Source organism: Podarcis erhardii (assembly GCF_964252035.2).
Source record: "Podarcis erhardii genome assembly, chromosome: 17".
Taxonomy (NCBI): Eukaryota; Metazoa; Chordata; class Lepidosauria; order Squamata; family Lacertidae; genus Podarcis; species Podarcis erhardii.
In genome coordinates this window covers 35287226-35301695 of record NC_138515.1, presented here as the reverse complement: position 1 = coordinate 35301695, position 14470 = coordinate 35287226, and the positions used below count along the sequence as shown (strand labels likewise).

The following is a 14470-nucleotide window of genomic DNA, read 5'->3' as shown; positions in this document are numbered from 1 at the left end:
ACTACTGGAAGGGTTGGGGAGTGGGGCAGAAATAAGAAAAAACCAGGGTTCATAAGGAACATATGTTCTACAATGGGGCATGGCTGGCTTGCTAGGACACCAAAGAAGAGGACTCTACACATCAAAGTTGTGTTGCAAGCCCACATGTATTGAAACAATGCTTTTAAATATACTGTACAGCCGTACCTTGATTTTCGAACAGCTACTCAAACGTTTTGGCTCCCGAACGCCACAAACCCAGAAGTTACTGTTCTGGTTTGTGAACTATTTTTGGAAGCCGAACGTCCGATGGGGCTTCTGTTGCTTCCAATTGGCTGCAGGAGCTTCCTGCAGCCAATCGGAAGCCGCACTTTGGTTTCCGAACGTTTTGGAAGTCGGACTTCCAGAATGGATTCCGTTCGACTTCCAAGGTACGACTGTATAGAAGATAACCAGATGAAGAGGCAGTGGGATTATTAGATAAAGGTGTTAAAGAGTATTAGGAGGACTACAGGAAAGATAAACCTATAATCTTCACTGTAAACGCTGAAGAAATCTACACACAAACCATTGTTTTGGGGGATGGCATGGGCAGAGCAACCAACAACAGACAGCAGCTGCAGCAGCAAGTAGTCTCTGAAGCTGCATGCACAGTAAGTGCTTAGGAGAGAGTAAGAGTTACCCAGCTATTGCAGCCGTTCTCCTAGGTAAGGAACCTGTTAAGGAGTTCTAGGGGAAATGTTTGCAATGGGCACAAGTTCCCATGTGAGCTCAGGAGCCAAACATTTGGCAAAGTGGTCCCTTGTGCTAAAGTGCGCTTTCTCCATAACTTCCCATCACCAGAGTTTGCCTTTGCAAACTCAAGGACACACGACACATGGCTAGAGAGAAATTGCCCCATTACGGCATTTTCCAAGTCTATAGCCTGCTGGAGGTGTGTGTTGTGATTGGAGGTTGTGTTACACTATTCCAACACAGTGTGGCAAATTTATTTCATTTGTTCCCTTTCGCCTATCTTCAATGGGAGGAAAAATACTTGCATCACACACACACTTAGAGTAGTCGAAATGTCACTGTGGGTGTACTTCTGAAAATTATGCCCTGCGCTTTTATACTAATTTGTCAGCCACCTTGATGGTGTTCAGGTCAAAAGGCAGGTTAAAAATCCCATAAACAGAGGTGATAAAAAATATCATTTTAACAGAATACAGAAAAGAACCCATTTTTTTCTGGTGGTGGGGGGACAGGGAGAAGAGGGGGGGCCGACTATCCTTTCACTACAAGAAATCATTGTGTGAGCTTCCACTAGCAAGAGTCATTTGCTGAATCCATCCCAAACACTGGAACACCAGCCAGGCTATTTGACACTTCTCCCCACAAACAAAAAGAAAATATTTTAATATTATATACAGTACAGATTACACACTGGGGGGGGGGGGAGTTTTGCAGGACACATATCCAGGGACAATTACTTCACATAAAGGCAAAACAGACACTTAAGAGTCAGGTGCAAGTTTTAAATAATTATTTGATTTAGTGTTCAAAAGCTCCTTAACAATTCATAATGACATACTTTTAGAAATACAGAACTTTGCATATCTAGCAAAGTGAGGTTATACAAACACAAGGCACCTTTAAAACTTGGTAAAGCAAATATAAGGCACATGATTACATTTAACGAGAGAATTAGGTGAAAACTCTGGATCAGAGTTCACTGTGCAATCAAGCATGCTAGATAAACAAGCAACGTAGTTTGACTGGAAAGTTTTTTGAAGATGGGAATTCTTTTTAAACCACACCACGCTCCAGCTCATCTGTTTGAAGGGTCCAAGGAGCTTTTTCAAGCAGTGAAAAACATCTTACTGGTGCAGTTTAAGATGATTAAAATGACTCTTTGAAGTCAGTAACAAAGCAGCACTGTAAGGATTAAGTTTCATTACTTCCCATCGGTTAAATCCCTCCCATTCATTGCCACTAACTAAAGAGGACCAAGATCTCCCCCTTGCCAAGCGATCCAAATAAGCTTTCAATAAAAAGAGAAAAAGATCAGGAGGGCCATTCAGAGCCCCATGAGAAAGTGCATGAGTACCTTTGAAGGGATGCTGAAAGATTCTACAAATCCTGCAAATCCTAACCAGAGAGAAGCAGGAAGACTGGAAACTGTATAAATTGCTTCCAGTCAAGTAGCTATTTTGTCCTCAAAGCCTTCCCTACTGATCTTAAAACATTACACTTGCATTTACAAACAGCCCATCTGTAGTTTTTTTGGCTAAAGAGATGGCAGGAGGAAGAAACAGCAGGAAAAATGGAATTATTTATTCACTTTCAGGGTTAGCTGAAATGAGAATAGTAGCTAAAGCAGTAAGAATGCTTTGATGAAGGCTAAAAATGCCTGTTTGGTAGTGAAGATTCATAAAGACAGCAGCTTTAGCTAGTATTCTGAACACCAAATCAGAATAATCTCACATATTAAGGGTTGGAAAGGAAAGTATATACTCTCTATACTTATTTTCAAAGATGCTATAAAATTCATCAAGATAGACTGGAGGTAAGAAGTGCACCTGGGTGGGGCTAACAGTATGTATGAAACATTTTTTTTTACTTCATTTATTCACAGATTCAATCCTACATAAGAACCACTAATAAGGAAACACGCTGACAATTCATGGCTCAAGCAACAAGATTTAATTTGGTATCGCTGCTATGAAGTTGTGGGGGTTTTTCACTGTATGTTATTGAACTAGAAGTGGGGTGATTTGATTTATTTTCTAATACATATATCCTGCCTTTCTTCCATGGAATCGAAGGCTAAATGAAGCAGGGAAGAGATGGGTAGAAACAGAACCGCATGCAGATCCAAGCTTTATCACAAGCGACTAGACTCTTCCTAATAGCCCTGTCTACAGGAGCAGCAGTAGGGTTCCCTTCTCACCCAACTGCTCTGTGCTAGGGGCTTTTCTAGATGTGATTTCTTCTCCAAGCCCTGCTACCCAATCCAAATGTAATTCCTCAAAACAGTGTTTCCATTGCAAATAACTTTTCTCAGCATTAGCCCACAATACTAAATTCATTGTTCAAAAAATGAACTCTCTGCGCAGCGAAAGCAGAAAATCTTGAGAAAAGTCACTGTGGATCTTCAACAAAAACAAGTGACAGAAACAGGTAAAAGGTGTGTGAAAACACCCGTCACTTGAGAGGAGGAGCACATCCTTTGAAACTGAGTGCTGTGTGACGCTGGCAACTGTTAGAGCTAGCGAAATCTCTAGTGATCAATGAAAATTCCTGTCTGTCTGTTACTTTAAAAAAATATTCTACAGAGGCTAGACATTTGCCTACTGTACATGATAGAATCTCCAACAGTGACAGATAAGCACAGAAGTGGGCAAAATCCACAGGAAGCCAAAACTAATATGAGAAAGGCAAACTGAGTTGTAAGAAGGAGAAAAGGGCCAAGTGTATGATGTAAAAAAACCTTTGCCTTGAAGGGAACAGGGAACATTGTAGTATTGGTAGAAACAACTGACTCTTCAGAGTTATATAGCTACAAGGCATCATATTATTGTAACCACCGAAGTTTACGACGTAGCTATGCTCTTTGAGCAGATATTGTCGAAAGCATAAAATTCTTAAAGAATGGCACCTGTGTGTATAAGAACCAAGTTGGAAGCAAAGGATTAGTTTGCAATTTACTAGTTAGTTACACTTTTGCTTCAGATGGACTTAGACCAGGGCAAGTAATTCTTGGACCACAAATTATCACAGATAGTGATGTAGCAACTGTAACAAAAAGGAGAAAGTCCAAAGAAGGCACGAATGCTGTAGTGCAAAGCACTGTAATGTAAAGAAAAGCATAGTTCTGTTAATAGAGCAGAACACCTGGTTATAGGCAGTGAACCCAGCCAAAGTAGTATCAAAATTAAGATATTTCTGTACTTTGGAGGAATGTTGTTAAAAATAAAGACCAAGCTCCTCCACTGAGAGAGAGAGAGAAATGTTCAAGTATGGCAGATGCAGCTGCTAGCACTCTTTCCACCCTGCACTATCATATCGTTATTTGTTTTATCACAGTGACAAAGATCCGTCTACTTCATCCTTAGTCTCAGTACTGAAGCACTCAAAGCACCCTTTTAACTGGTCCCCAGTGCCAAAAAGTCCTGAAATGTCTAACCCTAGAATTATTTCCCCAATGGCATTACCTTCAAAGGTTCCTGTGTCAATTTCCACCCAAATGCACAAAGTAACTTTAGCCTCTCAGGACACACTGCCCAAACTTTTCTGTTTGGCCACCCACATTTCTATGAGCCACAAAGTAGAGACAGGTCAAGGTGGGGTTCCTAGGATGTCTCTTGCGCAGCACCAGACACCGTAGTTCCACAACTGCTTTTCTTAACACGATTCGCATCTAGTCTTTTCCTTCCTTCTCCTAGCCAAGAAGAACTTTCTGCATCCTGCGCGCTGCAACAATGGCTTCGTCTTCTGAATCAGACTCACTCTGGGAAGTGGAACTCTGAGATGCAGAACTGCAGGGGGAAGAGCACTCTGGGGAACACAGGTAGTGCATGAGAGGAAGGCGGTACTTCCCACAGAAGTCCACAAATTTGATTTGGCGGACACAGCTGTCAAAATAGACTCCTATGGGCAAAAGAAACGTAGTTTAAGACAACAAATGCTTTCGTATTTATACTTAAAGTGTGCATGTATCTTATTTGTATAATTCCTATGCAATATTCAACTGTGTCCAGTCAGCACAAGGAATTCCATTAGCACAAGGGGACTTCCCCCCCTCTTCTTCCCTTGCATCCGCCCCAAATCTGTTCCTAAGAGGTAGGGGGAACCCCCTTAACAGAATGAAGGGGTGCCCAGGGGAAGGGGGGCGAAAGTCCTATTGCGCAAGCAAAATCTTTGTGCTGATTACACATTACTGTCCTCAGTGCTATTTTAGATGAAACCCTAATTATCTGTCTGCAAAAGGGACTAACAAACAGGAAAACCCGGTTGCTGATTTAGGCTGTCTCTGGTTTTAAACTGATGGGCCAGAAAGCAGAAGTGGGTTCTGACCCATCCTAACTAGGTTGAATTAGTGGCACCGTTCTCTTTTTCCCTCTTGAGGATGGGAAGGTATTTTGAAGAAATAGGTGAAGGGGTACTACTGATTGCCAACTGCTGCACTAGGTGGACCAATGACAAAAACAAATCCTAATAGGAAGTAGGAGCAAAACAAATGGGGAAGAGACAGAGATGGAGAAAGGTAGATGTAAACAGTAAAATAAATAAAAGTCCCATGGTGCATGTTGCAGTTAACCACTGTTGACACAATTCTATTCAAGTCTACTCTTCACTTCATTGGGGCTTATTCACAGGTAAATGTGTATAGGACTGCAGCCTAAGTCTCTGTTCTGAAAAGGCTGATGACTCCTTTCCTAAATGAACTGAAGTTCTCACAGTTCTGATTTAACACCTATTTCTCCAAATTATCTTCCAGAAAAGTTATTTTTTTTTCTGGGCAAGAAAAGTGCAAGGTTGCCTTACTGAAAGTTGAGTGCTAGTTTGTTAAGTTCAGTGGACCCTCCAGATACAAACTTAATTCGTTCCGGGGGTCTGGGCATACCCTGAAAAGTCCACAACATGAGGAGCTGCTTCTGCACATGCATGCGGCACGAAGAGCGCGCGGCAAAACCCGGAAGCGTGTTCGCAACCCAAAAGTTATGTTACCCGACGGTAATGTAACCCGAGGGTCCACTATGCAGACAGGGATATATTTTGTACTAGTCTCTAAATTGCTATGCCCTAATATTAAATAAAATTGACTGAGTAACCTCACATGTGAAAAGCAAGTTAGTTCCTCATGTGTCAGCTTTAGAAATAAACCTGAGCAATTTGGGCACTAAGTCAAATCGAGGCTGGGCTTTGCATGTCATCCAAGCCAAAATTTATGATTAGCTGTAGCCAAGGTTTGCTCTTGAATGTTGCTCATGGTCACTAAGGAAAGAGTGTAACTATGACAACATGTTTGATCAAACCTTAGGTTGGCTTATCATGGCAGTAAAAAGGAACGGGGAGGAACAAAGTGGCTGTGAGTCCTCTCCTGGTGCCTGTATACTTGTGTAGGAAGGTAGGAGGAATGTCCCACAAGAACAGGGAATAGGGCATACCTCCACATTTAGGGTTGGGGCAGTTGCTGGCCAGGCTCAAATAGCGGAGGAGATTCCCAGGGAGGTCACTAGGAACATAGGGAACATTGCGGGTTTTAATGGTGCGTCCAGCCAGTTCTTGGAGACTTGGAGGATTGTAGGTCAAGTCACGGACAAATCGTACAACCAATGGGTTCCCACGCAAACTCAATTCTTCAAGATGAACCAAATTGAGGATTTCCCGAGGAAGGTATGTCAGCAGGTTATTGTGGAGGCTAAGGGAGCGCAAGGAATGCAACCTGGAAACCAAACATCAGAAAACAACCTGGGGTAAGGCAATACCATAATTCCAGTCCTCCGGTCCATCTTTCCCTTACACTTTCCACAGGAGAGCCCAAGTCTCCTGGATTAAACCTTGAAAATTCCTTTCAAGAATCCAAGCATATGCAGTATGTTTAAAGCGCTTTGTATGTTCAAAGGGCATTGGATTGCTGCTTTGATCCAACGACTTACATCCTGGTTTTTGCTGCTGTGATAACCTCATTTCAAACTTCAAATCATACATAACGCCTTTCCCTTCACAGGTCTGCATGAGATTATTTCCAAACCATTCAAAGATGTCAAAATAACCTGACTGATACAGAATGCAAAACAGCATAGACAAAACAGCCCTAAACAGACTAATGAGAAATCCAAAGGAGACAACTGGATGCAAGATCCAGTATTGCCATTTTTGCGTAAATTTAACAGTACACATCAATGAGATTAAGCTGCATGATTTCATTTAGAGACTTTTCCTATAGCACACAAATTGCATGCAGATTGTCATATGACACAATTGCACAATCTGTTTTGCGACATAAGCGTGCTGTGAAGCCACAGCTAATCACAACTGGCTTGCACATACAACAAAACACCTTGCATGCTTCTTCCTACACACAAATACCTGCTGAAGCAGGAGTTACCAGGTTCTGAAGAGCTAGATATATTCAAAACAGTTAAACTGCTCAAAATACTCACTGTGCCAACTGAGGGGGAATACTCTGTATCTTGTTATCACACAGGACTAGGTAATTGAGTAAAGGCAGATTAGCCAACTCTGGTGGAATCGAAGTAATGAAGTTTCCTCCAAGGTACAAAAACTCCAAACTGGAAGACAAAGAGAAAAGCGACACAAAAAGTTTATAGTAATGATTTCTCTCAGCTCAGAATTTCAATTCACAACACAACCCACTTTTGGAAAGAATACGGTGCAAAGGACCGGTACGGTCCAAAGAGATTTTACATAAGAGCGGCTGAAAGCAGAGCCATGAGAAAGGTGAAGCGCCCGCCTCAGGCGGCCGAAGTGCAAGGGGCAGCACTGTCTGCTCCACCACAGAGCTGGCCCACCCATGAGACAAGATGAGGCGCCCGCCTTGGGGGGCTAAAGCACAAGACGTGGCCCTCCGTCTGCCCCACCACGAGGGAGGTATTGTGCCGTGTGGGGACCCTGAGCGGTGGCATAAGTGTGTGGGGATGGGGTGGCAATTCCCGTATCACCTCGGGGGGCTGGATGGGATGGGCGGCCCCTGGCTGACAAGACATGCAGTTGAACTCAGGGGTAGGGTGGCCACGATTATTACAGTCAAACCTTGGTTCCCGAATGGCTTAGTTGCCAGACAAATCAACTCCCAAACGACGCAAACCTAGAAGTAAGTGTTCCAGATTACAAACGTTTTTCAGAAGCCGAACGTCCAACGCGGCTTCCACCTGCGTGCAGGAAGCTCCTGCAGCCAATCGGAAGCCATGCCTTGGTTTTCGAACGGTTTCGGGAGTCAAATGGACTCCCGTAATGGATTAAGTTCGAGAACCACTATATTACCACAAGTTACCACTATATTATTATTATTAACTGAATTTTTATACCGCCCTATACCTGGGGGGGGGGTCCTCAGGGCAGATCACAGAATAAAATCAAGACATAAAACCACAAAATACCTAATAAAAATAAAAACAACAACCCAATAAACTAGCCCATGCTTTGCGTGGGGAGATGCTGCACTTGGGGGGGGTGTCCTTTATTTATTTGCTTACTGAATTTGCATTTTATTTGTTAACATTCTTATATTTCATCGGTAAACATTGTCATATTACATTACAGGACTTACTGTAATATAATTTCATGCATGCATGCATACAAAAATTATATACAAATATAGAAAGAAAATGAAACAAAAAAGATAGAACCAAGAAAAAAACCAAAAACAATTCCCCCCCCAAAAAAATCATATACATACCAACACACTAGACTTCCTGTCTTTCCCGTTGTATATTCCTTTTTTTACAAATGAATGTACTTTTATTATTGTGTATTTCTTGATATATTATCTAATCCGTTTCTCTATCAATATGTGCTCTTCGAGGAGTACGACAAGGCTGTATACTGTCTCCCTGCTTATTTAACTTATATGCATAATTCATCATGCGAAAGGCTGGGCTGGATGAATCCCTAGCCGGAATTAAGATCGCCGGAAGAAATATCAACAACCTCAGATATGTAGATGACACAACCTTGATGGCAGAAAGTGAGGAGGAATTAAAGAACCTTTTAATGAGGGTGAAAGAGGAGAGCGCAAAATATGGTCTGAAGCTCAACATCCAAAAAACAAAGATCATAGCCACTGGCAAACAGAAGGGGAAGAAGAAGAAGAAGAAGAAGAAGAAGAAGAAGAAGAAGAGGAGGAGGAGGAGGAGGAGTTTGGATTTGATATCCCGCCTTTCACTCCCCTTCAGGAGTCTCAAAGCGGCTAACATTCTCCTTTCCCTTCCTCCTCCACGACAAACACTCTGTGAGGTGAGTGGGGCTGAGAGACTTCAGAGAAGTGTGACTGGCCCAAGGTCACCCAGCAGCTGCAGGTGGAGGAGCGGGGAAGCGAACCCGGTTCCCCAGATTAGGAGACTACCGCTCTTAACCACTACACCACACTGGAAGAAATGGAGGCAGTGAGAGATTTTACTTTCTTGGGCTCCATGATCACTGCAGATGGTGACAGCAGTTACGATATTAAAGGACGCCTGCTCCTTGGGAGAAAGGCGATGGCAAACCTAGACAGCATCTTAAAAAGCAGAGACATCACCTTACCAACAAAGGTTTGTATAGTTAAAGCTCTGGTTTTCCCAGTAGTAATGTATGGAAGTGAGAGCTGGACCATCAAGAAGGCTGATCACCGAAGAATTGATGCTTTTGAATTCTGGTGCTGAAGGAGACTCTTGAGAGTCCCATGGACTGCAAGAAGATCAAACTGATCCATTCTGAAGGAAATCAGCCCTGAGTGCTCACTGGAAGGAAAGATTGTGAAGCTGAGGCTCCAATATTTTGGCCTCCTCATGAGAAGAGAAGACTCCCTGGAAAAGACACTGATGTTGGGAAAGAAAGAGGGCACAAGGAGAAGGGGACGACAAAGGACAAGATGGTGGGACAGTGTTCTTAAAGCTACCAGCATGAGTTTGACCAAACTGCGGCAGGCAGTGGAAGACAGGAGTGCCTGGCGAGCTCTGGTCCAGGGGGTCACGAAGAGGCGGACACGACTCAACGACTAAACAATAACAATAATTCATAATAATATAGATGTAATGGGTGTAGGGACATGGGTGGCGCTGTGGTCTAAACCACAGAGCCTAGGACTTGCTGATCAGAAGGTCAGCGGTCTGAATCCCCGCGATGGGGTGAGCTCCCATTGCTTGGTCCCTGCTCCTGCCAACCCAGCAGTTCAAAAGCACGTCAAAGTGCAAGTAGTTAAATAGGTACCACTCCAGTGGGAAGGTAAACGGCATTTCCGTGCGCTGCTCTGGTTCGCCAGAAGCGGCTTAGTCATGCCGGCCACATGACCCAGAAGCTGTACGCCGGCTCCCTCAGCCAGTAAAGCGAGATGAGCGCCGCAACCCCAGAGTTGGCCACGATTGGACCTAATGGTCAGGGGTCCCTTTACCTTTTACCCACCACCCAAAAGTACAACAGAAGTTCCTTTGCATGTCTGGAGCCGGAGTCAAGTCAGGTGATGAGATTTGGCTTCCCTTGGCTAAGGATGAGCCCAGCAATCGTCACCTCTGGGAACTTCCTGGAGTCCTTTTTTAAGGGGAAAATAGCTTTGGAATGGAGGAAACGATTTTATATTATTTTTTTAAAGCTAGGTAACTTCCCTGAGCTGTCAAGTTGAAAGGATACATTCAGGCATAATATTTGTAATATTTAACTTTAAAGATGTGCCCCCCCCCCGTAATTTCCGTAACAGTGGGACAGCTACCAGCCTGAGTTTGACCCAACTGGGGGAGGCAGTGGAAGACAGGAGGGCCTGGCATGCTCTGGTCCAGGGGGTCCGAAGAGCCGGACACGACTGAACAACTAAACAACAAATGTTTTAAACGTACCTGCGATCTCTTGATGAAGGGTGTTATATCAATTTAATAAATATTAACAACAACCATCCTGAATTTGCAATTAAGTGTATTGGGGGGGGTCATTTAATTTCACTGCACACAGGTGGTGTAGTGATAATAAAGGTTTATTATTATTATTATTACTGTTCTGGAAGCTCCCAGCATGAGGGAGGCAGTGGAAGACAGGAGGGCCTGGCGTGCTCTGGTCCAGGGGGTCACCAAGAGGCGGACACGACTAAACGACTCAACAACAACCATAAATTTTTGTCCCTGCCGGGTCGCTCAACCATTGCTGCTGTGTCCTTTTTTTTAGCAGATCAAAAAAAATCTGGTGAGAGCAAAAACTGCAAGATTTTTTGGGGAGGGCAATTATTTGATTATATATGTAAACCCGCAAAATCTGGTGAGAGCAAAATCTGGTGAGAGCAAAAACTGCAAGATTTTTTGGGGAGGGCAATTATTTGATTATATATGTAAACCCGCAAAATGTATTTTCTATAGTTAAGTTTTTACCTCTGTCTTCAGTACGTTTTATTTTGTTTTATTGCTATGGCTGGTGGCTGGTGCAAATAAAGATTCTTCTGAAGTGTGGAGCAGTAGCCTATCTCGACCTTAGGGCCCAAGTCGCTGTTGGACTACAACCCCCATCATCCCCGACAGCCGGCCCTTCCTGCTAGGCATGATGGGAGTTGTAGTCCAACAACGTACTGGGACCCCCCCCCCAGTCCAGGCGGGCCTGGCGTGCTCCGGCCCGGGGGGCACCGAGAGGCGGACCCCACTCGGCCACAGCCCCGCCGCGTCCTCCTTCTCGGCCGTCCTTCTCCCTCCCGGCCTCACCTGCGGAGCTGCTGGATGGCGGGCGGGATGCCCTGGAGGCGGTTGCTGCCCAGGCTGAGGCTGCGGAGGCGGCGCAGGCCCAGCAGCGCGCCGGGCACTCGCGTGAAGCGGTTGCCGCTGAGGTTGAGGACGCGCAGGCTGCGGGCCAGGGGAGCCCCGGCCAGGCCCTTGGGCAGCGAGCCCTCGCCGCCCAGCCGGTTGTTCTTGGCCAGCAGCGTGTGGAGCCGCGGCAGCTCCAGCAGCTCCGCGCCCAGCGCCGACAGCCCCGTCCCGCTCACGTCCAGCACCTCCAGCCCCGACGGGAAGCGCCGGCCCAGGCCCGGCGGGAGGCCGCCCTCCGCCAGCCGAAGGGTCGGCGACGCGGCGGCGGCGGCAGCAGCAGCCAAGGCCTCCGCCGCCGCGGCCTCCTCCTCCTCCGCCTCCGCCTCGGCCCGGCCCGGCTCCGCCGCCATCGCGCTCCGTCTGAGGAGGAGGAGGAGGCCCCGGAACCTGCGCGCCAGGCCCGCCTCGCCCGCCTCGCCCGCCTCCGTCCTCGGGGCTGCGCGCCTCGCCCAGGTTCCCGGGCGGCCTCTGGAGGGATTTCGCCTCAAGTTGATACGTACACCGCTTGAATGTAAAGCAGCAGCAGAAGACGGGGCCTTCGCCTTCCTCAAAAGCATAAGGCAAAGTGGTGTCAGCCGCCCTGAGCCCGCTTTGGCTGGGGAGGGCGGGATATAAATACAATTGATTATGATTATCATTATGAGGATGATGCCTCAAAAGTGCTGTTCAAAAAGATGAAACGGTGAAATTGAGGGAAATGCTTTAAAAGCAGCAGAAGTTAAAATACTGAAACAGATGATGATTTTATTACTACTACTACTACTACTAATTATTATTATTATTATTATTTCTACAAACCTGCCTATCTACTTATTTTCTGTCTACCTACCTGTTTCTCTCATTTATCTGTCTATTTATTTCATAAAATTTACACACCATTGTAAAACAACACCACCTTCAAAGCAGTTTACAAAAAGACGAAACAGTGAAACTGAGGGAAATCCACAACGTTGCTTTAAAAACGGAGCAGAAGTTAAAATATTGGAACAGATGGTGATTTTATTATTACTATTATTACTACTATTTATTATTATTATCATTATTATTATCATCATCATTTCTACAAACCTGCCTACCTATTTATTTTCTGTCTACCTACCTGTTTCTCTCATTTATCTATTTAATAAAATTTACACGCCATTGTAAAACAACACCACCTTCAAAGCAGTTTACAAAAAGACAAAACTGAAAGTGAGGGAAATGCGCAACGTTGCTTTAAAAACGGAGCAGAACTTAAAATGCAGAAACTATTATTTTATCTACCTGGTTATCTATTTATGGTCTACCTTCCTACCTATTTGTTTCTCTCGTTTATCTATTTCTCCTGTAAAATGTGTACACTGCTTCACTGTAAAACAACACTGTCCCAACGCGGTTTACAAAAAGATAAAATGGTGAATCATCAAACTCTAGATTTGTAGAATTGGAAGGGGCCGTGAGTGTCAACCCCCTGCATACAGGAAAACAGGAGTGTCATCTGTACACTTCCCTGGCCATTTGCAACCTTGAACTTGGCCCTTCCAGCAAACCAGCAAACAGCAGAGCTACCTGAGCCCAGGTGTTTTATGCTGACAAGATCTCACTCTGGTCAGCAGTTGTGCTGTAGCATTCTGCACTAACTGCAGCTCCTGGATCAAATATAAATTATTAGATACTTATTTATACCCCCCCCCCCGAAAGAGACTCAAGGTGGCTTACAGATAAAAAGTTAAAACATGCAGATTAAAAACATAGGGGGGATCATTCAAAAACAAACATAGAATTAAAACTATGTGTGTACGCGCACACACACACACACACACACACCGCACTTAGAACCATGCAAATAATTACAAAAAAAGCACAGCACCAGCCATTCCATTAAAAGATGTCAGATCCTTGTTGCCATTCCTGACATGGAGGTGGTGACGGGGTGGTGCTTAGTGATGGGAAGGCCTGGGAAAAACCCAGAAAAATTAGGGGGGGACAAACGGCTTGGGGGTACAGGAAAAAAAAAAGGTGTTTTCCCCAATTTTCCTGGTCCCCCCCCCCGACCTTCCCATCTCTAGTGGTGACTGGGCACATCAGACAGGAGGGGCCTGGCCTAGAGTATTCCCTGGCCTGCTCATTTTCCAGACACGGGGCTTGCTTTTTTGTCTGTTGGGTTTTGGTAGGAAGGAGCTAGATTCCATCACACCAGCTCCCCCCCCCCCCCCGCAATCTGAAGTGTTAACGGCCCAAACACAGCTCCTGCCCCACCAATCCTTAGTCAGCTCCCACCTGCCTGCCTTGCTTACCACCAGTCCAGGTGGGCGGTACTACCTGCCAGGTGGCCCCTTTTCAGCATTGCCTTTGCAGAACTTGCCTGGGAGCAGGATGGGGGACTCAGCCTGTTATTGGCTCAGCCTGTTATTGGCTCTGGTTCCACCTACTATTGGGCTCCCTGCTTTCCACCCTAACAGGTAAAGGTAAAAGGACCCATGACTGTTAGTTCCAGTCGTGGATGACTCTGGGGTTGCGGTGCTCATCTCGCTTTATTGGCTGAGGGAGCCGGCGTACAGCTTTGGGTCATGTGGCCAGCAGGACTAAGCCACTTCTGGCGAACCAGAGCAACGCACGGAAACGCCGTTTACCTTATCTACTTGCACTGAGGTTCGAACTGCTAGGTTGGCAGGAGCAGGGGCCGAGCAGCGGGAGCTCACCCCGTGGCGGGGATTCGAACCTCTGACCTTCTGATCGGCAAGCCCTAGGCTCAGTGGTTTAACCCACAGCGCCACCCATGTTCCACCCTAACAAGCCCAGCGGAAACCAGGCAGCCCTGCACTCAGGATGTTGTCATCTAGCAAGTCAATGAGATTAGGCTGAAGGTTGTGGGGACCCGAGTGGATAAGAGTGATGCTGTGTTCTGACATGTGCAGTGGTGGAATGGTGAAAAGGGGTTGTCTCCCAAACGTGCCTTCATCATTTTACCGTGAGAAGTTCAATCAGATTATTTCCAAGGCAGCTTACAAGCAACAGGTTCTAGT

General features: G+C 45.4%; 1 protein-coding gene across 1 annotated transcript; it reads right to left on the bottom strand.

Annotated features, from left to right (window-relative positions):
* Positions 1-1489: 1489 nt before the first annotated feature.
* On the bottom strand, positions 1490-11837 carry LRRC58 (leucine rich repeat containing 58). The gene is made up of 4 exons (XM_081845465.1): positions 11364-11837; positions 7131-7259; positions 6132-6409; positions 1490-4611 (listed from the first exon to the last, which is right to left on the bottom strand). Exons 1-4 carry the CDS (start codon positions 11813-11815, stop codon positions 4403-4405), a joined length of 1068 nt encoding a protein of 355 aa, XP_081701591.1. The 5' UTR covers positions 11816-11837; the 3' UTR covers positions 1490-4402.
* Positions 11838-14470: the final 2633 nt, after the last annotated feature.